This window comes from Marmota flaviventris, chromosome 18, assembly GCF_047511675.1.
Source record: "Marmota flaviventris isolate mMarFla1 chromosome 18, mMarFla1.hap1, whole genome shotgun sequence".
NCBI classification, from domain to species: Eukaryota; Metazoa; Chordata; class Mammalia; order Rodentia; family Sciuridae; genus Marmota; species Marmota flaviventris.
The window spans coordinates 19351469-19377759 of record NC_092515.1 but is presented as its reverse complement, the minus strand read 5'-3'; the positions used below and the strand labels follow the sequence as shown (position 1 = coordinate 19377759).

At 42.9% G+C, this 26291-nt stretch overlaps 1 protein-coding gene across 2 annotated transcripts in view; it reads right to left on the bottom strand.

Annotated features, from left to right (window-relative positions):
- The window catches only part of Rhpn2 (rhophilin Rho GTPase binding protein 2), a 64412-nt gene that overhangs the window by 22848 nt on the left and 15273 nt on the right, over nucleotides 1–26291 (bottom strand). Inside the window, exons 3-6 of one of the 2 annotated variants that reach the window (XM_027941416.2) lie at nucleotides 12155–12283; nucleotides 9232–9307; nucleotides 1502–1579; nucleotides 1055–1179 (exon numbers count right to left, since the gene is read on the bottom strand). In XM_027941416.2, coding sequence (XP_027797217.1) covers nucleotides 1055–1179; nucleotides 1502–1579; nucleotides 9232–9307; nucleotides 12155–12283 — 408 coding nt within the window. The remainder of the gene's footprint in view (nucleotides 1–1054; nucleotides 1180–1501; nucleotides 1580–9231; nucleotides 9308–12154; nucleotides 12284–26291) is intronic. The other variant, XM_071604570.1, reaches the window with a different exon arrangement.

Genomic DNA, 26291 nt, shown 5'->3' with positions numbered 1-26291 from the left:
TGGAGTTATGCTCAGGACTTTTTAAAACTCATGCTTCAAATCAAGAGATAGGCAGGAAGCTTGTTCTTAATTCAAGACGAGAAAGAAGCCACTACTGCCTTCTCACTCAAATGGGCAGCCAACCGCATTTTTTTTCAAAGTCATCTGCATGTTCTTCCCAAAGGGGAGGCATTGGCCGTATTCTATCCATTGTGGTAAAATTTTATGCTGACCACGCCCTTTAGCCCACACTGCATGTATACTTAAGAGAAGAGACCCAGTTTTTCCAAAGTAGAGAAACCATATTGATCTTTGAAAATGTCATTATGGAAAAGAATCAGATATTCTATTTCAGTTTTTTAAAATCTATTTCTGATTGCCACTAGGACAAAACCCAATTCCCTCCCATCTAAGACAGAAACTGCTTCAGAGCCCTGCTGTTTCCCCAATGACATAATGAGCATTAAAAAAAAGAAAAAAAAAAAAAAAAAACACTTCTCTGATCACAAGTTCAAAGTCAGCCTCAGCAACTTACCAAGACCCTGTCTCAAAATAAAAAATAAAAAAAGGGCTGGTGATGTGCCTCAGTGGTTAAGTGCCTCAGCTTCAATCCTTGGTACAAAAAGAAAGAAAGAAAGAAAAAGTAAAGAAAAGAAAAAAAAAGCTTCTTCTTGGCTCACTTATTTTGAAACATTCAAGGCCTTCCTCCCTTGGGTCCCCATCAGAACTAAATAATAGCTAGGCACACACCTGTAATCCCAACAACTTGGGAGACTGAGTGAGGCAGGAGGATTTCAAGTTTGAGGTCAGCCTCAGCAATTTAGTGAGACCCTAAGCAACTTAGAGAGGCCTGTCTCAAAATAAAAAATAAAAGGAAAGGGATGGGGATTTACCTCAGTGGCAAAACACTCCTGAGTTCAATCCCTAATACCAAAAAAAAATAAAAATAAAAATAATAAATAAATAAATACCAATTTATTCACCTTCCACCACAGAGTCTGCTGTCTCAATGTCATCTATGATAGGTGCTGAGGGTCCTAACCTGGGAAAGGACATGCAGACCACAGGCACCTACCAGGTAAACAAGAGCCCCATCTGGCGAGTATGCGGGAAGAATCTACTCTCCACAAATCCCAGCTGGATGAAGTATGACATCAATAGTTCAACACCTGCCGTATCCCGGCTGGGTGTCCTGCAAGCCTACAAGGAAGACAGCAGAGAGGTGAGCAGGAGAGTACCACCTGTAGAAACAGGTGCCTCCAACTATTTCTGTGATGTGTAGGACCCTTTGCTGGTATCATGAACTCTAGGAGGTCAGGAACCCTGGGATCCAGGCCCAGGCAGGACAATGGGCAGGTCTCTCCAGTACTAGGGTGCTGCAGGTGGAATTCCAACAGCCCCTCCCCCATCATCCCCAACCATCCTGGATTTTCTAAGACTACACCCGTGCGGTCACAGGATGGGCAGAAGGTTCAGCAAGCTCAAGCAGCTGTCCTCCAGCTCTGCTGCACAGAAAACTTACCTGTCTCAGATCCATAAGATCTGCAATTTCATCTTCATATAAATAGCCATCTTCACTGTAATGTTCCAGGATAAAATCCTTCAAGAAAAATGAGATAAGATAAGGCAGAGGAATCGTGAGTTTGAGGCCAGCCTCAGCAACTTAGTGAGACCCTGTCTCAAACTAAAGAAATAAAAAAGACTGGGGTGTAGATCAGTGGTAAAGTGCCCTAGATTCAATCCCAGAACCTTAAAAAAAAGAAAGGATGTAAGATTCTGCAGGGAACCTTTGAGAGCTCTGGTACTTCCATGAACAAAAACAACCCAGTGAGACCTCTAAACCCCTAAAAGGATCCAGAACATCCCAGTGTTTGACAACTGCTCAAAGTTCATTCAGTTATTTAACAAACATTAATGGGCACTTTCTATGTACCAGGCAGTGTTCAAAGATCTGGCCTCCCATGGAGCTCAGATTCTCCCAACACAGACAATAGTGATAGGCATGAAAATAAATAAACTAGGGGCTGGGGTTGTAGCTCAGTGATACAGGGCTTGCCTAACATGTGTGAAGCCCTGGATTTGATCCTTAGCACAGCATAAAAATAATAAATAAAATAAACACAGGTAGTGTCCATCTACAACTAAAAAAATTTTTAAATTATAATAAAGCAAATTTCTTTAAAAATAAATAAACAAATAAGCTATATGGTACACAGTAGACTATTCCTTACTGAACCACTTGGGACCATTAGTGTTTCTGGCTTTACTTCCCCCACCCCCAGCCCAGATTTTGGAATATTTGTGTATACATAATGAGATAGCTTGAGAATGGGAGCCAAGTCTAAATATACACCTTTTACACACAGCTTAAAGGTAATTTTACACAATATTTTAAAATAATTAATTTTGTATATGAAACAAAGTTTCTACTTGTGACATCATGAAGGTACAGAATCTGTACCTCTGCACTGTAGAGATGGTTGACCTGTATCAGAAGAAATTAAATATTATAGGAACAAAAGTAAGAATCATGTGAGGGGCAGGGAGAATGATCCTACCGAGCATCCTCCCTAAGCGCTGGCTCTCGCTGGCTATAAGAGAAGCTGGTAAGATAACTGTTCACTTCTTTCCCCTAGTGACTGTGATATTCTCTGTAGTATATACTTCAAACTCCTCCCGTTTTAGCATGTGCAATGCAGAGAGACACACACATGCAAATGGGTTTGTACTGAATACAACTTAGCTATATAGCAAACATTTTCACAGGCCAAAAAATATTATATAACATGACTTTTAATGGTTCTGTATCCCCCAATGAAATAAGTATACAATTCAAGTATTCGACAAGTAAACTGATCACTAGCTATGTGCTAGTCAAATGTACTAAGATTTTACTTTACTTTCACTTGTTAAAATACCAAAGTTGGGGCTGGGGTTGTGGCTTAGTGGTAGAGCGCTCACCTACAATATGCGGGGTCCTGAGTGAGATTCCTCAGCACCACATAAAAATGAATGCATGAAATAAAGGTATTGTGTCCAACTACAACTTAAAAATAATTTTTTTAAAGAAAAAGATACCAAAGTTGTTTCCAATTTTTTACAATTAAAGATAACACTATGATGATCATCAGTGTGCACATCTCTGACTAGTTTCTCAAAACAAATCCCCAAAGATGTCTTGCAGTGTCCAAGGAAATGAAGTTTCTTTAATTTTGAATTAAAAAATTAAATTTTTGCACCTCAAAGGCTGAGGCAGGAGGATCACAAGTTCAAAGCCAGCCTTAGCAACTTAGTGAGGCCCTGTTTCAAAATTTTAACAGCTAAACAAAAATTTTAAAAGTAAATAAAAAGAACGGGGGAGGAGCTGGGAATGTGGCTCAAGTGGTAGCTCGATCGCCTAGCATGCGTGAGGCACTGGGTTCGAGCCTCAGCACCACATAAAAAAAAAATAAATAAAGATATTGTGTCCACCTAAAACTAAAAAGTAAATTAAAAGAAAAAAAAAGAGGGCTGGGGATGTGGCTCAAGCGGTAGCGCGCTCGCCTGGCATGCATGCAGCCTGGGTTCGATCCTCAGCACCACATACAAACAAAGATGTTGTGTCCGCCAAAAACTAAAAAAATAAATAAATATTTAAAAAAAAAAAAAAAAAGAAAGAAAAGAAAAAAAAAGAATGGGGGAGGTGGCTCAGTGGTTAAGTGCCCCTGGGTTTAACTCCTGCCCCATACCAAAAGAAAATTTTTGTAACTTAGTTATTTTTATACAACTTCTTCTTTCCTCTTTTTTTTTTTTTTTTGTCCTGGTGAGATACTGTTGCCCAATAGACTCAAACTCCTGGACTCCAGGGATCCTCCAACCTCAGCCTCCTGAGCAGCTGGATCTTTGCATGCACTACCACAGCAGGCTCAAAACTTGTCCTATTGTCTTATGATGCTGTCACAGATTTTCTTCATGACAAAGTGGTGATGTTTAGAATCAACTCCTCTACTAATGTAATGACCATTTGTAAAATTTGAAATAGTTTTTAAATACTGTATTGTTGGTGACATTAATTAAGGTGAGCAAGATCTGCAGGACAAAGGTGATCTGGAGCTCCACACAGAGAGTCCTGAAAGCAGGACCAGCACTTTTCTAGGAGACGCTCAGGCACGAGGACCATTTCCTTTACAAAGTCAATAATGGAAAAACCTAATATTCTTCTTTTCTTAAACAATCAATAACTAGTTGGATAAATATAATAGCAATATTATATAGGAATATCTTTTATAAAAGTACAGTATTTCTAGGGATAAAATTAATTTAATTAAGCTGACAACTATTAGACTTTACTGAAGGACATGAGCTATTTCATTATTTCTTTCACTTATTCATTAAATCATTTCCGAAAAAGATAGACATGGTCCCTACCCATATAAGTTTTCTTTTTGTTGTTGTTTTTGGGTTTTTTTTTTTTTTTTTTTTTGCAGTACTGGGGATTGAACCCAAGTACTTGACCATGCTAAGCAAGCACTCTACCACTGAGCTATATTCCCAATCTTCTTTATTTTATTTTGAGACTGGTCTCACTAAGTTGCCCAGGCTAGTTTTAAACTTATGATCCTCCTGCCTCAGCTTCCCAAATAGCCAGGATTACAGATGTTTGCCACCATGCCCAGCCTTACCCCCCATAACATTTGTTGTTTGTTAATTGGATATGTTTTGTTCACAAAGAAAAATGTGCAATTCTGTGAAGATGGACTTTTGTCCAAATTAATGTATGAGTTAATTAAATTTCAATCAAGACTCAAAAGTGCTGCTTTGGGGGGAATTTGACAAAATGTCAAAGCAAAAATGTGGGTGTAAAAGCTAAGAAAGTTTGGAAAATTAAAGTCATAAAGGAGGCTTGTTCTACTTGATGCTAAAGTGAGCCATAGGCAGACCTTAGTATATTTGAGAAGCAGGTAATTAACAAAAGCCTGCAACTTCCCCAAAGGAACAGAAAAGGCAATTGTCATTCTTAGTTCTGGGACAGACTCACTCTACAGAGCCAGGCTGGCTCTCTAACCCTGGAGGGTTAACCTGGCTGAGCTTCAGTTTCCTCAGATGTGAAACAGGATAATGTCTAGCACTCAGGCTGCAGTGGACTATGCTTAGTAGTTTCCCCATAAAAACGAAGAAAGGATGGCATATCCACATCAGGTCCAGGCAGGATGGCATGCATCAGCAGTGCTAGTGATGAGAATGTAATGCAGGGATTATTATTATAATAGTGGTGTGGGCAGAGTTAAAGAATGGTGCCAAACTCCTGAAGTCATTCGAATAGAACCCCAGGACTGGGAACATAGCTCAGTGGGAAAGGACTTGCTTAGCATGCTCTTGCCCCTGAATTCTATGCCCAGCATACAAAAGGGCAGGGGTGGGGGTGGATTAAGCCCCATAAACTGGAGAGCCCAGATGTAGAAGCAGCTACACTGGCAACCTAGGTGGGCACCAAATAAACCTTGGGGTAGGGTGTCTTTTGCATAGAGAATGCAAAAGGCAGCTGAAGGAGACAGGGAAAATGTGACTTCCCTCTGCTCCCACCCTGGGATCTCCTGCTGGTGCTCCTCCCCCTTGACCACAGAGAAAAGAAAGCTACAGCAAGAGGCTGGCATGGAGTGGGAGGGGAGCAAGAGGTGGGGGTAGGGAAGAGACACCATCAAGCACTGCAGAAACTCTGTCCTTAATAGACACGTCTCTTCCGACCTTCACAAAGCAGGACACTGTTAGAGGAAGAAACCAAAGTGTCCAAAGGATAGGTAAGTACTAAGCAAGTCACATAGCTAAGTAGGGAGGATCTTTATGTGTCTTGGTATTTTCTGAATGTTCTGCAATAATGGTCTTAATTAGAGTGAAGAGGAGGAGGAGGAAGAAGAAGAGGAAGAAACAGAAGGAAGAGGAAGAGGAGAAGCAGCAGTAGCAGCAGCAGCTCCATTTAAAGCAAAAACAAGCCAGGTATGGTGATGCACACCTGGAATCCTAGCTACTCAGGAGGCTGAGGCTGAGGCAGGTCACAGATCTGAGGCCAGCCTTGGCGACTCAGAACCTGTTTCAATAAAAATAAATAGGGCTGGGGATGTAGCTCAGAGGCATAGAGCTTGCCTAGTGTGAGACCCTGGGTTCAATCTCCAGTAAAGATAAAACAAAAAGGAAAGCAAACAGACAAATAAAACCTCAAATTCTCTGGAAAAGGCATGCATTTTGATAATTTCAGTTGCTGCTGCTTTTGTTTTTTGTGGTGCAGGGATTGAATCCAGGGCCCTGTGTATTCTAGGCAAGCATCTGCCTCTGAGCTACACCAGTAGGCCTGATGATGCTTTCTAAAGCAGCCATTTTAAAGCCCATGTCTTTAAAACAGAATAAAATTACGTCATGAGGGCTGGGGTTGTGGCTCAGTGGGAGAGCACTTGCCTAGCACGGGTGAGGCCCTGGATTCGATCCTCAGCACCACATTAAAACAAACAAATAAATAAAGGTTAAATTCCTTTAAAAAAAAAAAAATTACATCATGAAGCTTTCCTGACCTTAAACCTCCCATGGACACATGTCAGATTTGAAATGGAATGGCCCTGACAAAGTCCACTGAACAACTTCTGTTTTGCTTGTTTCTCTCAAATACAAATGTGGAAGGGAGAAAATAGAAAGTCCCCAAACGTTCTCATTTTTGGATGACTGACATTTGCAGCGTCCCTTTTCAGATAAAATGACATGGTTGGAAGCCTCACTGAATGGTAATTGGCTATGCCCACAGCATGTGATTTTTTTTTTTTTCCACTTGCTTTAATGTGGAATTCAGCAACATGACCTATTTGGATCCTTGCAGATGCCCCAAACATTCCTAAGTTTCTCCAAGAGAGTCTCCTTTAAAACGTCCACATTCTTTTTAACTCTGGCACCGGGCAACAGACAAATTAAATCTTAAGAAAAAAAAAAAAAAATTGTAGAAATGCAACTTTTCTACAAATACAGGGATTATCTTGAGTCCCATAGAGCAGTGGCAAATCACATCTCAAAAGTTCAGACGGGCTGTGAAAAGCTGGCATAAAGAGGCTGATCCTAAACAGTTTTCTACCCAGAAAATCAACTTTTTGATCAATCTGAACCCTGAAATACCACCAATTGCCTTTCTCCAACTCGAATAAAAACTCCAAACTCACGGAAACCTGACCCTAAATTTAAACAAAGGCAGCAGTCAAAAGACCCTGGGTAGCCAGCACGGTGGCACACGCCTGTAATCCCAGCAGCTCAGGAGACTGAGGAGGGCTGGGGATGTGGCTCCATGGTCAAGTGCCCCCGAGTTCAATCCCCTGTAACAACAACAACAACAAAAAGACCCTGAGTAAAGGGACGTGTATATCATGTGACTCATAGCCTCTGTTTAAGAAGAGGTCAAGTGCAGTTGCTTTCAAAGTATTAATCCACTGCTTTTAAAAGACAAATTCTGGCTGGACATGGTGGTGCACTGTAATCTCAGCTACTCCTGCAGAGGCTGTGGCAGGAGGATCACAAGTTTGAGGCCAGCCTTAGCAACTTATTGAGCCTCTGTCTCAAAATAAAACAAAAAGGGCTGGGTATGTAGCTAGTGGTAAAGCACCCCTGGTTCAATCTCCAGTACTGTGGTAAAAATTAATTCTATAGTGGCCAAAATGCCATGATCATTTTTTTTCTTAACTAATAATAGTACAAAATGAATCAACGAACAGGATTAGTAAGGAAAGAAACATCATTCTTTGAAGCATTTTTTTTTTTACAATGCTGGGTTTAATTCCTATCCCTTGAATCTGTACTGGAAAGCTCAGAGATAGATACTACCTTATACCTTATACCTCATCTCCTAAACAGCAGATGGAGGTGAGTCATTAAATCTCAAACTGAACATGGAGTTGGGGATATGGCTCAGTAGTAGTATAGCTGCTTAGCCTGCGAAAGTCCTGGGTTTAGTTCCCAGTACCAAAAAAACACCAAACTGTCTCGAGCCATCCATGGTCTGTGTGTGTGAGCTATGCACATTTGGGACTGGTCTGGCGTTACACGTTTTTTGGGCTGTGTGACCCATTTTTCTGTCGCTCTGCCTGTGATCCTACACAGTACCGGAGATGGGTGTGGCTTTCCAAGATGTCAATCAACCTGCTGACCACAAGACATCACCAAGCAAGACTCCATCTTTTGAAACCCAATCCCTTGCCTATTTGGGTGGAATATTCTATGAATGGCTTTTCCCCAATAAACAGGGGGATTTCAGGTGGGCTCTCTCTCTTGCCTCTTGCCTCCCTTGCTCCCCTTGCCTTCCAGCGTGGGAGCTGACACCTGAGGTCTCAGAGGCGTCTTTGATCCACAAAACATTTCTGTGTTTGTGTTTTGTTAGTTGCCAGCCCAGCCAGCTGGTGACACCAAACCTCAAACTGATGGACCTAGGGAAAGGAAGAACAATTAAATATTCTAGGTGTGGATGGTCTCCTGGCCCCAGTGTGGAAGCTCCATCTCTCTTGTATGACTCTAACAAAGATCTCCAGTGTCCTACCTGACCCCCCCCCCCCAGGACTCACAGGCCCCCAAGGTAAGGCTTGTGGCATCTCCAGGTGGCAATACAGTGACTGCTGCAGATCTACAAGTACCTACTGAATGAGAAAGGAGCTCAGAAACTCAAGAATCAGAAAAACCAAACCCCAAACTTGAGCTATTCAAGTATTTAAGGGTAGTGAATTGATATCTTTGATTTACTTTGAAATGCATCATAAAATAAAATGGACTGGTGGGCAGACACAGGGAGGCATAAATGGACAGGTGGGCAATAAAGCAAAATGTTACTGGTAGGATTCTTTCAGGATGACTGTAGGATTCTTTCAGTTTTTCTATAAGTTTCGAAGTTTTCCATGATGATATGTTGGGGGCGGGAGACTTTAGCCGTTCTTCCAAAAACATGGCCTTAATTGGTTACACAATTTAAGAAGAAAGGTATAACAGGGTACAGTTCTTAAAATTCTAAAGGACACCCACCACAGACCCTCTTCCACCTGGCCTCCCGTGGAGGTCCATCTGGGATCCCAGCCCACCTTTTCCAGGTTCTCAGGAGGAGCTTCAGAAGTCAGCAAAGAAGAGAGCAAGTTAAGAGGAATGACTGACGGTCACCTGCAGACAGATATCACTGGCGCCTGGCCCAGTGGGCCTCAGACCACTGCGAGGAATACACAATTTCTTTTTTCCCATTTTAAACACTGAGGCCAAGTGCTTTACCTTGAGGACGACTGAAAAGTCGACGTCTTTGGTTTCCTTCAGGCCAAGAGGAATCAGAGGGATCATAAACGCCTCCCTACAAAGAGTACAACAAGGCATGTGAACACCCCAACCAGGCCACCTGGCACTCCACAGCCTCACCCCAGCAACCCAGCTCAGGTCCCCACTTCTGTCCTCACACCAGTCCACCACACAGCTAGCTGACGGGTTCCCGTTCCCTAAGGACAACTCGGGTCGTCCCCTTCCTTCAGTTCTTAAAATGGATTCCAGCCCCCTGTGACAGCTGGATGCTGCAGCCTAACACACAAGACCCACCCCCACCCCACCAACTTGACCCTGGTTTATCCCTCCAGTCTCAACTTTCAGCGACCTGCCACATGCACTCACTGCTTCCCAGCCTGGGTATACCACCCACTACGCTGGGCCTCCTTCTAATCTCCAAGCCTCCCTCCTCTCCCTCTCCTCACCACAGTGGGTCCCACCTGTCTAACTGCCCTCCAACACCCTACACACTCAACCCTGGGCTCCACATTTGGGGCTATTACAACAGGTGTCCCATTACCTACATAGAAAAGACTTTGCAGCCTGGGGCCCCATTTGACATCTAGGCACACTTAGCTCCCCAGTCCAGGGTCAGCCTGCAGTCTCCACTTCACCTCCACCTCCTCTTCTGCCCCTACTGACCCCTCAGTCAACCTGCACTCAGGAGTTCTCCCTGAGCCTACATTCCTAGGGGCAGGGCCAGAAGGAAGTGAACAGGAAGCAGGCTGTGTTTAGCAAATAGGGATTTAGCTCCCTGAACTGTAACAGGAGACTGCCACAGGCTGCTTAGCCCAGCCCAGAGAGGAGGTCAGGAATGCTGGGCAGGGTGAGTGGACAATGCAGCTGTAAACTGAAACTGCCACTGTGGCACTGCTGTGCTAAAAGCAGGTGAGACCAAACCTTAGTACCTGGCTTCCCCAAAGCCTGCCAGGAAGGCTGGACCTGAAGGAGATTAAGGCAGGCCAAGCCTTCTTGCTCCTCCAGGGCTGGCGGCAAGGTCGGCTCTTCCCAAGACTCTCCAGGCAATGAGAAGAGTGACAGGTATCCTGAGGACTCCATCATCCCTAGTGTGGCGCTAACATGACTTTCTTTGTGACCTGAGCCTCCCTGAATTTTCTCATCTGTACGGGAGATCATTTCTTCCCTGCCTACCTCTAGAAGAGCTTCACAATCTACAGCACTCAGAAAGCAGCAACCTACTTTGAAAATAGCTACAATGAAGGGTGCAAATACAAGTTGTCATTTGGTATCTGCCCGTCTCTCCCCTCTCCCCAATAACACAGGGGAATCAAGAGAGGCCATTGTGGACTATGACTATACAGGGGTCTTAGATGCATCTTTGTAAGAAAACCCTGCTTTTTTTTTTTTTTTTAAACAAAACAAAAAAATGGCCACTCTCCATTTATTACTGAAGTCTGAGTCCTGGAGGAATTTGGACCTTTTTGGTTAGGTATAGTGGCACATGCCTGTAATCCTAGCAATTTAGGAGGCTAAGACAGGAGGATCAAAGTTAAAAGCCAGCCTGGGCAACTTAGCAAAACCTCTGTCTCAAAATAAAAAATAAAAAGGGCTGGGGTGTAGCTCAACAGTAAAGCACCCCCCAGGTTTAATCCCTAGTACTAAAAGAAAACAACAACAAAAAAAACCCTAACCTTGAAATTTTGGGGGGAAACACTGGAATTTAACATCAGAGGAGAGGCTAGGAGAACCTTCCATTCATTGCTGCCCTGACCAGGTTTTTGAAACTGCACTGGGAGACCACAGGTAAACCAGCTACACACAGGACTGTCACTGAGGGAAGAGCAGCAGGACTCCAGACACCTGCTCTTGGCTCTCAGCTTGGAAAACAACCCAGGTGCCATGGGGAGGATTAGGGTCAGGAAATGCACGCTCCAAGGTGGCTCAAAATTCCCAAATGTCTTCCTTCTGTTAATCCAGGGAACTATTTTATTTTATGCCTGAGTTTCCCCTGGAGCTCACCCACCTAAGTAAGAAGCCTCACATCCCCACATGGCAAGTAAACCCTTCTTTGGAGGGCTCAGCTACTTCTTAATTAAAGATGAACATTTTTTTTTCCCCAAAAAAATAGCTCACCCAGGGCAGAGAACTTTCTGAAGGCACACTTCAATAATCCACCTCCCATAAACATTCCCTGAGGAAACTCCAATACTTATTGTCATACATTTCTTAAGTGTCGCCACTATACCATCTTCTAGGGGAACTCGGGCCCCCTAACTTTGACATAAAATATCCCCCTTGGACTGGGGTTGTGGCTCAGCAGTAAAGTGCTCACCTAGCATGTACGAGGCCCTGGGTCCCATCCTCATTTATTAAAAATAATTTATTAAAATAAATAAAGTTAAGGCATTGTGTCAACTAAAAAATAAATATATATAAAAAAAGATCCCCCTCAAGGCAGTTTCTACTTTTTTGCATTCTATCAACAGAGAGACCCAGGGCCAGGCCTTGTACTTGAAGAGAGTCTGGGAGGGCAAATGGCAGGGTAACCTTGTCCTCACATGGCACATCAGCTATGGCCACCCACAGAAGCACCTGCAGGGCATCTTTACATCACAGCCACCACCCCGGCCCATGTGAAAGATGCCATCTCCCTGCTGGGACCCAGTCATGTTGCTCTCTGTGTTCCAAGGGACCCCAGGTCAAACGCCCGTCTGTCCAACACTGCGGATATTTCCCAACAAACTCCCCAGGGTCATTGCTTTAACCCTTGTACCTGGTTCAACACCAAACCCAATCATCTCACTTCCCAAAACAGGGGCTGTCCTGCCCTCGGTGCACAACCCCCTACCCACCACCTCTTTGCGTCCCACCCTGGACACAGGTACACTCAGGCATCTGGATGACGCGCTGCCCCACTCACTCTGTGCTCTGATACACTCCCACTGAGATGTTGAGCCCCTCCAGCTCCTCCTTGAGCATCTGCAGGTCCGAGTTGACGAAACTCAGCTCCAGGCGTACCTGCTCTCGCACCTTCTGGTTCGTGGCTACTCTGTTCAGAGAGAGAAGGGAGAGATGTGCCCTCAGCCAAGCACCCCACTGCCAGGTGAGCAGACCAACCCTCAATTCCTGCGGGGAAGCTCAGAGGGCTGCTTGCATTTGCTTGCCAGATGTGATCAGACAAGATGTCTCAGAGACCCTGGGCATCTGCCCCATCTTCAGCCAGACCCGCCAGCAAATGGAGCCGGGAACACAGTCAATAATGCTGCAAGCTGCCACATCCTAAGAGATCCCTGCAAAAAGTTACCCTTGAAAAGAATGACTGCCTCCAGTCACCCCCTAAAAGGCCATAAATTATCCCTTTAAATCAGGCACAGTCGCATGAGTCCCAGCACTAGGAAGGCTCAAGAAGGCAGATCACTTGAGCCCAGGAATTCAAGACCAGCCTGGGCAACAAGTGAGACCCCATCTCAAGAGACAAAAATACACAACAACAAAATTATCCTCTCACAAAGAAAACAGAGGACGAAGTAACACTTCCCAACTCATTCTATAAGGCTAGAATTACTGTGATCCAAAACAAAACAGGTCAATATCCTTTATGAATACCTATGCAAAAATCCTCAATAAACAGCAACCCAAACCAGCAACATATAAAAAGGATTATCTACCATGATTTATTCCAGGATACAAGATTGGTCTAACATCTGAAAATCAACTCATGTAACACTACATTAGTAGAATAACACATGGTTAGCTGGGCCCAGTCGCATAGTAATTCCAGTGGCTTGGGAGGCTGAGCAGGAGGATCATGAGTTCAAAGCCAGCCTCAGCAACTTAGCAAGGCTCTAAGCAACTCAGTGAGACCCTGTCTCCAAATAAAATAAAAAAAGGGCTGGGGACATGGCTCAGTAGTTGAGTGCCCCTGGATTCAATCCCCAGTACCAAAAAACAAACAAACAAACAAAAAACAACACATGGTTGTCTCAATAGATACAGCAAAAAGCATGTTAACAAAATCCCATGCAAATTCATGCTAACGTTTTTCAACAAACTATGAAAAATAAGAATTTACAAAAGCTGATAAAAGGTACCTACACAATCTGACAGCTAACATACTTAATAGTCAAAGACTGACTGCATTACTCTTCTGGATAAGGTAGAGATGTACGTTTTTGTCATTTCTCACAAACACTGTACTAGTAGTTCAAACCAGCAGCAATGAGGCAAGGAAAGAAATTAAAGGCTTCCAAATGAGAAAGGAAGAAATAAAACTGCCTTTATTCACAGTGGCCTTATCTTTTTTTTTTTTTTTGGGTGGGGGGGGGGGGTACTAGGATTGAAACCAGGGCCCCTTGACCACTCCACCACATCCCCAGCACATTTTTGTATTTTATTTACAGACTGCATCTCATTGAGTTGCTGAGCATCTCGCTAAATTTCTGAGGCTGGCTTTGAACTCATGATCCTCCTGCCTCAGCCTCCAGAGCTGCTGGGATTACAGGCATTCACCACCTCACCTGGTTGCCTTATCTTATATGTAGAAAATCCCAAGGCATCCATAAAACAAATGTTAGAACTAATAAATTTAGCAAGGTCACAGGGTACAATCAGTATGCAGAATTCAGAGCTGGGGTGTAGCTCAGTGGAACAGCATGTGCTTTAACATGTGCAAGGCCCTGGATTCAATCCCCAGCAACAAATAAATAAATAGAGACCACAAACACTCATGCAAATTAATTCTATTTCTATATTCTAGCAATAAACAACCTTAAAATGAAACTGAGAAAACCAATCTGTTCATAATAGCCATTTAACAAAAGTACAAGATCTGGACACTGAAAACTATGAAACATCACTGAGATATTACATGAACAGATATTCCACATTTAAGGATCAAAGACTCATTATGGTCAAGAGGTCAAGTCTCCCCAGCTGACTTCCTGACTCAATGCAATCCCAATCCAAATTCCCATAAGCATTTTTTTAAATATATTTTTTAGTTGTCAATGGACCTTTATTTTATTTATTTATATGCAATGCTTAGAATTGAACCCCGTGCCTCACACACACTAGGCAATTGCTCTGCCACCAAGCTACAACCCCAACCCTCCATAAGTTATTTTTTTTTTTAGCAGAAATCATCAAGTAGATACTAAAATTTGTATGGAGACACAAAGAACCTAGAATAGCCACAATAATTTTGAAAAAAGAACAAAGTTGGAGGATTTGTGCTGTTTGATTTTAAAACTTGTTACAAACTCACAGTAATCAAGACAGGGTTGTACTGGCATGAGGGGAGGCAATGAACCAGAAATAAATCCTTAGGCTTATGGCCAAATGATTTTGACAAACGTGCCAGGACAGTTAGAAGCGGGGGAAAGATAGTCTTTTTAACAACTGATGCTAAAGCAATTAGACATTCATAGTTATGTCCGGGTCCCCAAGACCACCCCCAGTGTTTTAGTCAGCTTTCTTCATCATTGTGATTGAAATACCTGACAAGAATAAATAGGGAGGAAAATTTTATTCTGGCTCACATTTTCAGAGGCTCAGTCCTTAGATGGCTGACTCCACAGCTTTGGGCCCAAAGTGAGACAGACATCATGGTGGAAGGGTGTGGTGGAGGAAAGCAGCTCAGGACATGGAACCACGAAGCAGAGGGGACAAAACAGAAACCCCAAAGGCACACCCCCACTGACCCACCTCCTCCAGCCACACCCTATCTGCCTATAGTTTCTACCTAGTTAATCTAGGTCAGTGGGTTAATTCATTGATTAGGTCACAACTCTCATAATCTCATCATTTCACTTCTGAATATGGCATTGTCTCACACATGGGTTTTCTGGGGACACCACACATCCCAACCATAATACCCAGGTTCAGCAATCGATTTGCTACTATGACTAGCAGAACTCGTTGCTTGGATTTATCACAGCAAAGAGATAACAAAGCAAAAGGGTATGAGAGGTCTTGAAGGAAGGCTGGCACAGGCTTCTAAGAGTTCTCTCCCAGTAGAGTTATGCAGGTCACATTTAATTCCTCCAGTAATGAGCTGTGACAATACATATGAAATGCCATCTATCAGGAAAGCTCGTTTGAGATGCAGTATCCAGAACTTTTACCGGGGGCTGATCAAGCAGGCACCTCCACCTAGCAAAATTCCAAAATTCTAATTCCTGGAAGGGAAGGAGGTAGTTCCACACAACACATCACTTGTACAGTGTTGGAATGGTGAGCCACTCATATCAGACTGGGAGGATGGGAACCCTCCGAAAATCTAAGTTTCCAGCCATGAATCCAGAGCCAGTCTTGCCAAGAGGCCTGCCTAAGGATAGCAGTCTCAGGCCTGCAATGTGGATCCTTTACTGCACAATGGGAAAAAAGAAAAAGAAAAAAAGAGAGCCCATAACATGAACTTCACCTCTAAATCTTCTAGAAGAAAATAAAGGAGAAAATTTCATGACATTGGGTTGGATAAAATATTCTTACACACTGAGAGCATAATCCCAAGAGAAGAAACTGATGAAAAGTCACTGTCATGTTTTAAAATCTGGGCTAGGGATGTGGCTCAAGCGGTAGCGCGCTTGCCTGGCATGCGTGTGGCCCAAGTTCAATCCTCAGCACCACATACCAACAAAGATGTTGTGTCCGCCGAAAACTGAAAACTAAATATTAAAAATTCTCTCTCTCACCCTCTCTCTCTCTAAAAAAAAAAAAAGTTTTAAAATCTCTGCCTTTTAGGAGACACTATAAGAAAAAGGGACTGGGAATGTAGCTCAGAAGAACATGTGCTTAGTACTTAGCATGTCTGAGCACCTAGATTTAAATCCCAACACACACACACACACACACACACACACACACACACACACGGAGAAGAGAATAAAGCCAAAGACCAAGAGAAAATATTTACAAATTATATATCTAATAATTTGTATGCAGAATATATAAAGAGCTACACTAAATAATTCAAAAGATAATTTGGTATATTTTTTCAAATAGACAAAAGACCGGAATGGACATTTTACCAAAAAACATATATGAATAGCTAAAAGCACATGAAACTTATCATTAGTCATATCATATCACATCATTAGTCAGCAGAGGACTGCAAATTAAAACCATAATGAGACATCAATATACACCTACTAGATTGGCTATGATTTAAAAAAAAAAAGTCAGATAACAATAGCATCAGTGAAGACGTGGAGAAACTGAAGCCCTCATAAACTGCGGATGGTAAAAGGTAGAATCACTTTAGAAAACAGTTTTGACAGTTATACAAAAACTTACCATGTAACCTAGCATTTTCACTCAAAGAATCGACATGAGACAAATAAAAATATGCATGTATCCAAAGACACGTATGTGAATATTCATAGTAGCCCAAAAAGCAGGAACAATCTAAATGTCCACTAGCTAGTAAAATCTAGTATACTTGGGGTTGGATTATAGCTTAATGGTACAGCGCTTGCCTCGCACGTTTGAGGAACTGGGTCTGATCCTCAGCAACACATAAAAATAAATAAAATAAAATAAAGGTATTATTTCTATCTACAACTAAGAAAATAGTTTAAAAAAAGGCTTTTAAAAAAATTTGGTATACTCACATGGTGTATACATAGAATGGAACAGCATTCAGCAATATATAGCAACAAATTTTACTGAAGGTTTTTTTTTTTATTATTACTGCTTTTTTTTTTTTTTTGTATGGGGGATTGAACTCAGGGCCACTGCACCACTGAGCTACATCCCAACCCTGTTTTGTATTTTATGTACAGACAGGGTCTCAGTGAGTTGCTCAGGGCCTCACTTTTGCTGAGGCTGGCTTTGAACTCGTTATCCTCTCGCCTCAGCCTCCCAAGCTGCTGGATTACAGGTGTGCACCATTGCACCCAGCTTTATTAATGTTTGTTTGTTTTTTAGTTGTAGGTGGATACAATCCCTTTATTTTATTTTTATGTGGTGCTGAGGATCAAACCCAGTAGCTCAAGCGTGCTAAGTGAGCGCTCCACCACTGAGCCACAACCCCAGTCCCTATTAGTGCATTTTAATCATACAGAATAATGGGTTTTGTTGTGGCATATTAGAACATAGACATAAAATACTTTGATAATATCCACCCTGCATTACCTTCCATGACCTTCCTTTTCCTTTAATAGTCTCCCTTCTACTTTTATGTTGTCTTTTTCCCGTTGGTTTCCACATTTGGGAGAAAGCATGTGATACTTGGCTTTCTGAGACTGGCTTATTTTGTTCAACTGAGGACTTCTAATTCTATCCATTTTCCTGTAAATGGCATTATTTCATTCCATTATGTACATATACCATATTTTCTTTATCCTTCCACCCACTGGCAGATACCTGCGCTGATTTCGTAACTTGGCTAATGAGAATTGTACTGCAAAAAACATGAGTGTTCAGGTGTTGCTATAGTATGCTGACTTTTTTACACGTTTTTCAAACACAGGTTTTTTTTTTACACCTACTCAAAGACCTTACATTTTACAGATTAAGAATCACCTCAAAAATAACTATAAAATAATAAACAGGCATTGAGCCAGACCTATGATGAGCTCATGTCCAGGAACCATCTCTTTGGGTGCTAATGTTGTTTTCATTTCATGGATGAAGAAACCTGAGGTTGATTAGCCGAGAGCTCCAGCCATCCAGAGAGACCGTATCTTACCATGCTCCCTCCTAAGCTGAGGAAAATCCAGCCCTGTCACCTGCTTGCTTTGCTCCCACCTGTCCATCTTTCCTCCAGAGAGCGAAGTACTACCCCTCTTCCTTCAGTCTCCCCCTCCCTTGGGGCTCTCCTTCACCTTGCCACATGTATGACAGTGCTCATCCTCTGGCTGCCCGGGAAACTTTTACACCTGTACCTCTGGGCTTCCCTAGCCAGGCAGTGAACTACTGGCTGGCAAATGTCACTAGTTTGAAGTCTTGAGGAGTAAAAGGGAGGTTTCATGATCACCAATATGAAATGCATTTTATATTACAACGTAGGATACACATATGCATCCCTGGAACATAAGCCTCACTAAAGTCATGGATGTGATGCACTCCAACATATCCTATTCTTCCCTAAAAACTTACTCTAACAACTTCCTTTATTTAAAAAAAAAAAAAGATCTTGGGCCGGGATGTAGGTAAGTGGTACAATACATGGCTATCATGCACCAAATCCTGGATTCAATCCCCAGGGCAGACCGCGCCCCCCACACCCCACCGCAAAAAAATGTTATTTACGACTTTCCAATTCTCTGATTCTCCAACACCAACTAGGTTTTCAATAATTCGATTCAATCCCAATTCCAACTAACAAAGTTAGCAGCAGGCTCAATAAATTAAAGGCTCAGTCTCACAAGACGTCAGGTAAGGGCTGCAAGTCCCAGGAGAGGGCAATACCTGGATCTCTCACTGTCTAGCTATCAATTGGGGGAACTTAAAATCCGCTCCTCAGGTTTGACAATTCACTGGAATGATTCACAGAACTCAGGAAAACACTTTACCCACCTTTCTGGCTCATTATGGAGTCTGCGATTTGGGAAGAGCCAAAGGGAAGAGATGGCACAGAGTGAAATACAGAACAGAGGTGGGTAGATGTGGATGCCATGACCTCTCTGGGTGTGCCTCCTTCCCAGCACCTGTTCACAGCCTGGGAGCAACCTGCACCCCATCATTTAGGGATTTTTATGGAGGATTAATTACACAGACATGATTCATTAGCCATTGGTCCCTGGTAATTGACCTCAATCTCCAGGTCCTCTGCCATCTCTGGAGGTGGGAGGGAATGGGAAACTAAAAGTTCCAGACGTCTCATCATGGCCTGGTCTTTCTGGGGATCTTCCCCATTCTGAAGCTGACCAGGAGTCATCTCACATCTCATTAGCACACAAAAGATATTTTTATTACTTGAAAAAAAAAAAAAAGATATTCTTATTACTTGGGAATGGTTTTAGGAGGTCTGTGCCAGGAACAGAGACGTCAAGGGTTTTAGGAGCTCTGTACCAAGAACACAGGGAACAAAAACCAAATATTTATTTTTTATTATACCACAGCAATTCATTGGATTGATTTCATTACACACCATGGGTCACAACCTGCAGCTTGTAAAACCTGGGCTACAGAGGGGTTATTGAGAAAATGACTGATTTACTAGTTAATATTATCCATCAGGATTCAAGGAAGAAAACTTTCTCAGCCCTCAGTATTAGGAAGGGGTTCACTTTTTAACAACATGTTGTTTTTTGGCTAATGAGCACACAGTGTGTTCCAGATCACATTCCCTTCTTCATATCACCTGCCAGGAAGCTCAATAGATATACTGTGGTTCACATCTAATAAAATATAAAGGATTTGAGCTGGCATTCTGGCTCAGAGGTAGAGTGCTGGCCTAGCAGGTGTGAGGCTGGGTTCAATCCTCAGCACCGCATACAAATAAAATAAAGACATTGTGGCCACCTATAACTAAAAAAATAAATATTAAAAAATATATATAGGATTCTGTGGCATGTGTTAGCCATACCTTCAGACAAATCTAAATCTCTTATATCTTTCTTCCTCCTATCCTTTACATCCTTATTCATTCATGCTTTAATCCGACATGCTGTACAAATGAGCAAATGTGCTTCAAATCTACTTTGTTTTGTTTTGTTTTTGTTTTTAGTTGTTGATGGACCTTTATTTTATTTATTTATATGTGGTGCTGAGAATCAAACCCAGTGCCTCATACATTCTAGGCAAGCCCTCTACCACTGAGCTGCAACCCAGCCCTTCAAATCTATTTTGGATAAACAATGAAAACTCCTAAAGAACAAGTCTTCTATTTCTTGATATTTCTCCTAGAAGTTTACACCGTCCTTTCTCCATGATGGAGGCTCAACAAATTTCAGTTTCTGGAAGAAAAAAATGTCAGAATGAAGACTGCTCCCAAGTGTCGGCCCACTGGTTCTTGGCAGCAGACTGGGTCCAAGATAAACCATAGCAACGGAGACACCAAGACTCCCCAAATGCCAAGACAATGTACCCATAATGCCAACTCTTGATTTCTCCACCTTACATGTTAATTTTCTATATCTCCTCTCTCCTAACATGACAATAATTTGCCACCTAAGATTTGTAACCAATCACTGAGCTGTTCTTTGGATGTAGATGTTTTTGTGTGAGTCACTTTGAATTATGGTGGCAGCCAGGTGGGGTCCTGAGTTTGGCTTCTCTGATGCTGATCTTTGGATACATAGATGATTCAGAAATCAATTCTAGAATTTAAGGTGTATTTCTAGCTAAGGATTTTTCACTGATTCGTTGGTAGAAGGAGGTTTCTTGATTAAGGCGTACCAATTCAAGATGGCAGATACACCCAGCCATCTCTGGTCCTCGGCTGGGGCAATGGTCAAATATAAAATGGGTTGGTCCAAATCAGGGATTAAGTCCAGAGCCTTGTCCCCTGGCTGCCTTTCTGAATGAAAACAAATGGTTTCCCTGGGCTTTTTAGGGAAATGTGCTGCGTCTTTCAGCTTCTGTTTCGGTGTCGACTCCTCTGGGCCAGTGTGCCAAAAGAGAACTCGAGGCTGACCAGAATGAGGCAGAAGGGTGCTTCAGAAAGGGCCCAGAAAGGGCCACACACTAGTCTCCATGGCTTCTCACTGGCCAAAGGGATTTTTATAAAAAGCACACATGTACTATAAAGAACAAAGATGGGGCTGGGGATGTGGCTCAAGCGGTAGCGTGCTCTCCTGGCATGCGTGCGGCCCGGGTTCGATCCTCAGTACCACATACAAAGATGTTGTGTCCGCCGAAAACTAAAAAATAAATATTAAAAAAAAAAAAAGAACAAAGATGGCTTCTGTGCCCCGAGTTGAAAATTCCTGGCATGTCCCCATGTTTTGTCTTAAACACACACTTGAATTTTGCTTTCTGACTCACATGTCCCTATTGGTTTCCATGAGATTTTTTTCCTCTCCCAAGCCTTTGAGTAAAATTGTTCCTCTGGGAACAGGTACCATAATTGACCCAGTGACTTGCACCTGCTTCAGAGACCTTATCGGATCCACTTAGTTGACTCTAGGGAACAGTCTTTACTCTGCCACCTGTTCTTCCAGGAACTGGTCCTGAATCCTGCTCTGCCAGGGACTCAGGAGGTAGGCCTGAGGCTAGCCTATGCCCTTGTAGGGCCACATGAGTGGGGCAGAAGATTAGGTGTGGCTGGCAGGATATCTGCTCCAAGTCCATCTCTCAGTAGGGGAAGGCAGGCTTTGGTGTTCATGCCAGCCCCAAAGGCCAAGGAGCACTCCCACATCCCACTGCAAGAACACGCACTAGCCCCTCAAAAGTGACCATGCGAGCAGTCATCAACCTCTGGTCATTCTCATTAAACCACCCCAGGTTACTCCTGGCCTAAAGTCCCATGACCCTCTGGCCAAGTGATCACAAACTGAACCGGAGACCTGTGCAACTCGTTCACTTGGCCCTCGGGTAGTTGTTTTTCCCTCCCCTTCACTGGTTGCCAATGTTTAAAAATTCAACAATCAAATGACTGATTGATTGACTGCAGTACTTGGAATTGAACCCAGGAGTCTTCTACCTCTGAGCTAGATCTTCAGCCCTTTTTTAAATTTCATTTTGAGATAGGTCTTGCTAAGTTGAGCAGGCTGGCCTCAAACTTGCAATCCTCCTTTCTTGGCCTCCCAAGTAATTGAGATTATAGGAGTATACTTTTGTTCCCAGCAACAATGAAAAGATTTTTAAGCTGGGCATGGTGGTACAGGTCTGTAAGCCCAGAAACTCAGGAGGATTGCAAGTTCAAGGTCAGCCTCAGCAACTTAGCAAGTCCCTAAACAATTTAGCGAGACCCTGTCTCAAAAAAAGAAAAAGCAGTAAAGCACCCTGAACTAAAGCCCTGGTACTACCCCCCTAAAAAAGAAAAAAAGAAAGATTATTTTAAAAATTGGGCAGATTGACATATGCTTGTAATCCCAGTGACTTAGGAGGCTGAGGCAGAAGGATCATAAGTTTGAGGCCAGCCTCAGCAACTTAGGAAGACCCTGTCTCAAAATAAAAAACAAAAAGGTCTGAGGATGCAACTCAGTGGTAAAGGGCTCTTGTGTTCGATGCCCAGTAGTCTCCCCTCCACACCCCCCAGAAAAAGAGATCTCCAACTTTGTGGAGTGAGGACAGAAGATCTGGCACGGGTAGGTACCTTTAAAATATTGGCTATTCTCCTAATTAAATTCCAGGAACCTCATAGATACTTTGCTGATATAGATCAGAGAAGATCATGAAGGGGCCTAAAAATCTGGCAGCTCACAGCACCTGCCCAGCCACAGTGTCCTCTTACCTGGTCACACACTGGAACCCTTACTTCCAATCCTACATTTCTGGGGACATTTTCCCAAACATCCCCCTATCCCTGTTCCAACTGCACTACCTTCATGTGGGGACTGCAGTTGAACATCTGAAAATTTAGAAGAAAGAAGGAGCGCAAGGCCCAAGACATGACAGAAACTACCCCCTGCTCATAAACAGTCACGTAATCATCATCCATCACCCAGGGACACGGCAGGGCCACCGCTAGGCTTGGCAAAATGCCTTATTTATTCTCAGAAAACCGTTGGTGCCGGTTGAACCAGATTAATAAATACCTTTAGGGTTTCCTCTGACAACATTGTCCAGAGTGGGGCACTTTGAACTTTTAGGTCAGTGTGAGAATCATTAACAACCCCACCCCACCCCCACCCATGCCACCTCTACAACTAACTTGACAATGAGTCTGAGCCAGTCTCAGAGCTATTTGCTGGTGTTAGTAAGGGGCTGGGGCTAGGGCTCAGTGGTAGAGCACGCGCCTTGCACGTGTGAGGCACTGGGTTCGATCCTCAGCACCACATAAAAATAAATATAGTTATGGTGTCCATCCACAACTAAAAAAAAGAAAAAAAGAAAAGAAAACCAGACAGGCAGAACTGCCCTAGTTTCAGAGAAACTCCAAACCCCTGGTCAAAGCAGCCTCTCTGTGTGCCCCAAGACTCTGAGGCTACGCTCTCTGGGGCCAGCCGCTATCATATTTTCATTTCATCACACCCTAGAAAAACATCACTTCCTGACATGGTCTGATTTGTTTATTTGTGTATTAAAGTCTCCCCTCCAGGTTGGCAGGTAGCTCAGTGGTAGAGCCCTTGCCTAACATGTGTCAGGCCGTGGGTTCAATCCCCAGCAACCCACTCCCCTGCAAAAAAAAATCTGCCCTCCATAAAAGAGGACGTCACATACATTGTGGGTAGCCTTATCCCCTACACCTCTAACCCTTCATGGCACTTAAGAAGTGCTCTGTGAATCCATAAACAGGAAAATTAGCAGAGACTACTCCCAGAGAGGCCTCAGGGCTACTCCCCAGCCCATAGAGCTGCCTGTTAAAGTGTCAAACAGAAAAGAGGTACACACCTGCAACTGCAGCAACTGGGGAGGCTGAGGCAGGAGGATTGCAAGACTGAGGCTAGCCTCAGCAATTTAGCAAGACCTTGTCTCAAAATACAAAATAAAAAGGAGCTGGGCACCGTGGTGCACACCTGTAATCCCAGCAACTTGGGAGGCTGAAGCAGGAGGATCACAAGTTCAAAGCCAGCCTCAGCAACTTAGTGAGGCCCTAAGCAACTCAGTGAGACTCTGTATCTAATAAAAATATTTAAAAAGGGCTGAGGATGTAGCTCAGGGGTAAAGAGCCTCAGGATCTGATCTCTAGTATGCAAGGGGAAAAAAATTGTGGCAAGCAGAGCCTGAGGTCACAAAACACACCAGACTTCCCAGTACAGGTAGGGGGTATCAAAATTAGGAGACTCTCCTAAACTGTGCAGGCCTCCTGAGGTCTACTGTGCTGTGAGGAGCTAATGATGACTTGTCTTCAGACAGAGGCTCTGCCAATTTTTTTTTTTTTTTTTTTTTTTTTTGATACTGGGAATTGACCTAGGAGCTCTATACCACTGAATTACATCCCCAGCTTCCCAAGTCACTGGGACTTCTGGTGTTTACCATGATGCCCAGTCAGGCAACTGTCAGATTTTAAAAGATAAAATGTAGTCACTGCCCTCTCTGAGAGGATCTACTTCTCTTCCTTGAGGGTACGCCTCCACCCCCTGTTTTTTCCCCCCTTCTAATACATTTTGGTATACTTTGACTTTTTTTTTTTTGTATGTGTGTGTGTGTGTGTGTGTGTGTGTGTATGGTGCTAGGCATTGAACCCTGGGCCTTACACGCGAGGCAAGCACTCTACCAACTGAGCCATATCCCCAGCCTGGTATACTTTGACTTAAAAAAAAAAAAAAAGCTAAAATGTTACAATACTTTCCCAGTGCCCTCTAGTAACAACTCCCTTACACCTAGTTATAAAAGGAGCCAGAGAGGAGGTTCCCCAGACCTTTCCCGCCCAGGACCTCCTGTCCTCTGCTGTTCTGGGAATAATAAAACCAACACAGACACAGCACTGTTATTCCTGACCGAGTGGCAGATTCCAGGGATCTGCCTGCATTATTCTTTTGGACCTCTGCAGTATTTCACAATAAAAAATGAGTAACAAAAACCAATGGAACAGAAGACACAGTGACAAAGCCACACAGATACTGTCATTTGATAATAAATGGTGCTAGAAAACTGGATACCCATATGTAGAAGAATGAGACCAGATACCTCACCCTGCAGAGAACTTAAGAAAAAGAAGAAAGAAGAAGAAATTAGACCAGAAACTCTGCAAATGCTAGAATAAAAGCTAGTGTCAACACTCCGACATACTGACACAGGCATTGACTTCCTTAACAAGACCCCTAAAACACAAGAAATAAAACCAAGAATCAATAAGTGAGATGCCATAAAATTAAAAAGCTTCTGTACAGCAAAGGAAATGAGAATGTGAACAGAAAGCCCACAGATTGGGAAAAGATCTTTGCCCCCTGCTCCTCAGACAGGGGATTAATATCCTGAATATATTAAAAAACTCAACATACACACACACACACATAGAACCCAATTAACAAATGGGTAAAAGAACTAAATAGATACTTCCCAAAAGAACAAATACAGAGGACTAGGGATATAGCTCAATAGGTAGAGTGCTTGCCTTGCATGCACAAGGCCCTGGGTTCAATCTCCAGCACCACACACACACACACACACAAAAAAAAAAAAAAAAAAAGAAGAAGAAGAAGAAAAAGAAGAAGAAGAAATACAAATGGCTAATAACTATGTGAAGAACTGTTCAACATTTCTAGCAATAGGGGAAAAGCAATTGAAAACCACATTAAGATTTTATCTCACTCCAGTCAGAATGGTGATTTACAAATAAAAATAAACGTGGGCAAGGATATAGGGGGGAAAACACAGTTCTAAATTGGGGTAGAACTACAATTTAGTACAACCACTCTGAAAAGTACTATGGAGACTCCTCAAAAAACTAGAAATGGAACCACCACATGTCCCAGCTATCCCATTCCTTGGTGTATTTCCAAAAGATTAGAACTTTGATTTTAGAATCAGCATACTAGAAGGATACAGCCACATCAATGTTTATAGCAGCCCAGTTTACAATAGCCAAGCTCTGAGACGAGCCTAGGTGCCCATCAACAGATGAATGGATAAAGAAAATGTAGTCTATACACACAATAGAGTTTTACTCAGCCACAAAGAATAAAATTATTGGGCTGGGGTTGAGGCTCAGTGGGAGAGTACTTAGCACATGGGAGACACTGGGTTCAGTCCTCAGTACCACATAAAAAAATAAGTAAATAAGGTTATTGTGTCCATCTACAACTTAAAAAAAAAAAAAAAAAGAATGAAATTATGGTATTTGCTGGTAACTGGATGGAACTGAAGAGCATAATGCTAAGTGAAGTAAGCCAGACCCAGAAATTCAAGGGTCAAATGTTTTCTCTCCTATGTGGAAGCTAGAACAAAATGAGTCAAAAAAGGGGAGGAGAGGTTTCCATGAAAATAGAAGATACATCACAGGAGTAGAGGAAGGGGATTTTAAAGGGGAAGGAGGGACAGGAAAAGGGAGGAAGAGTGGAATG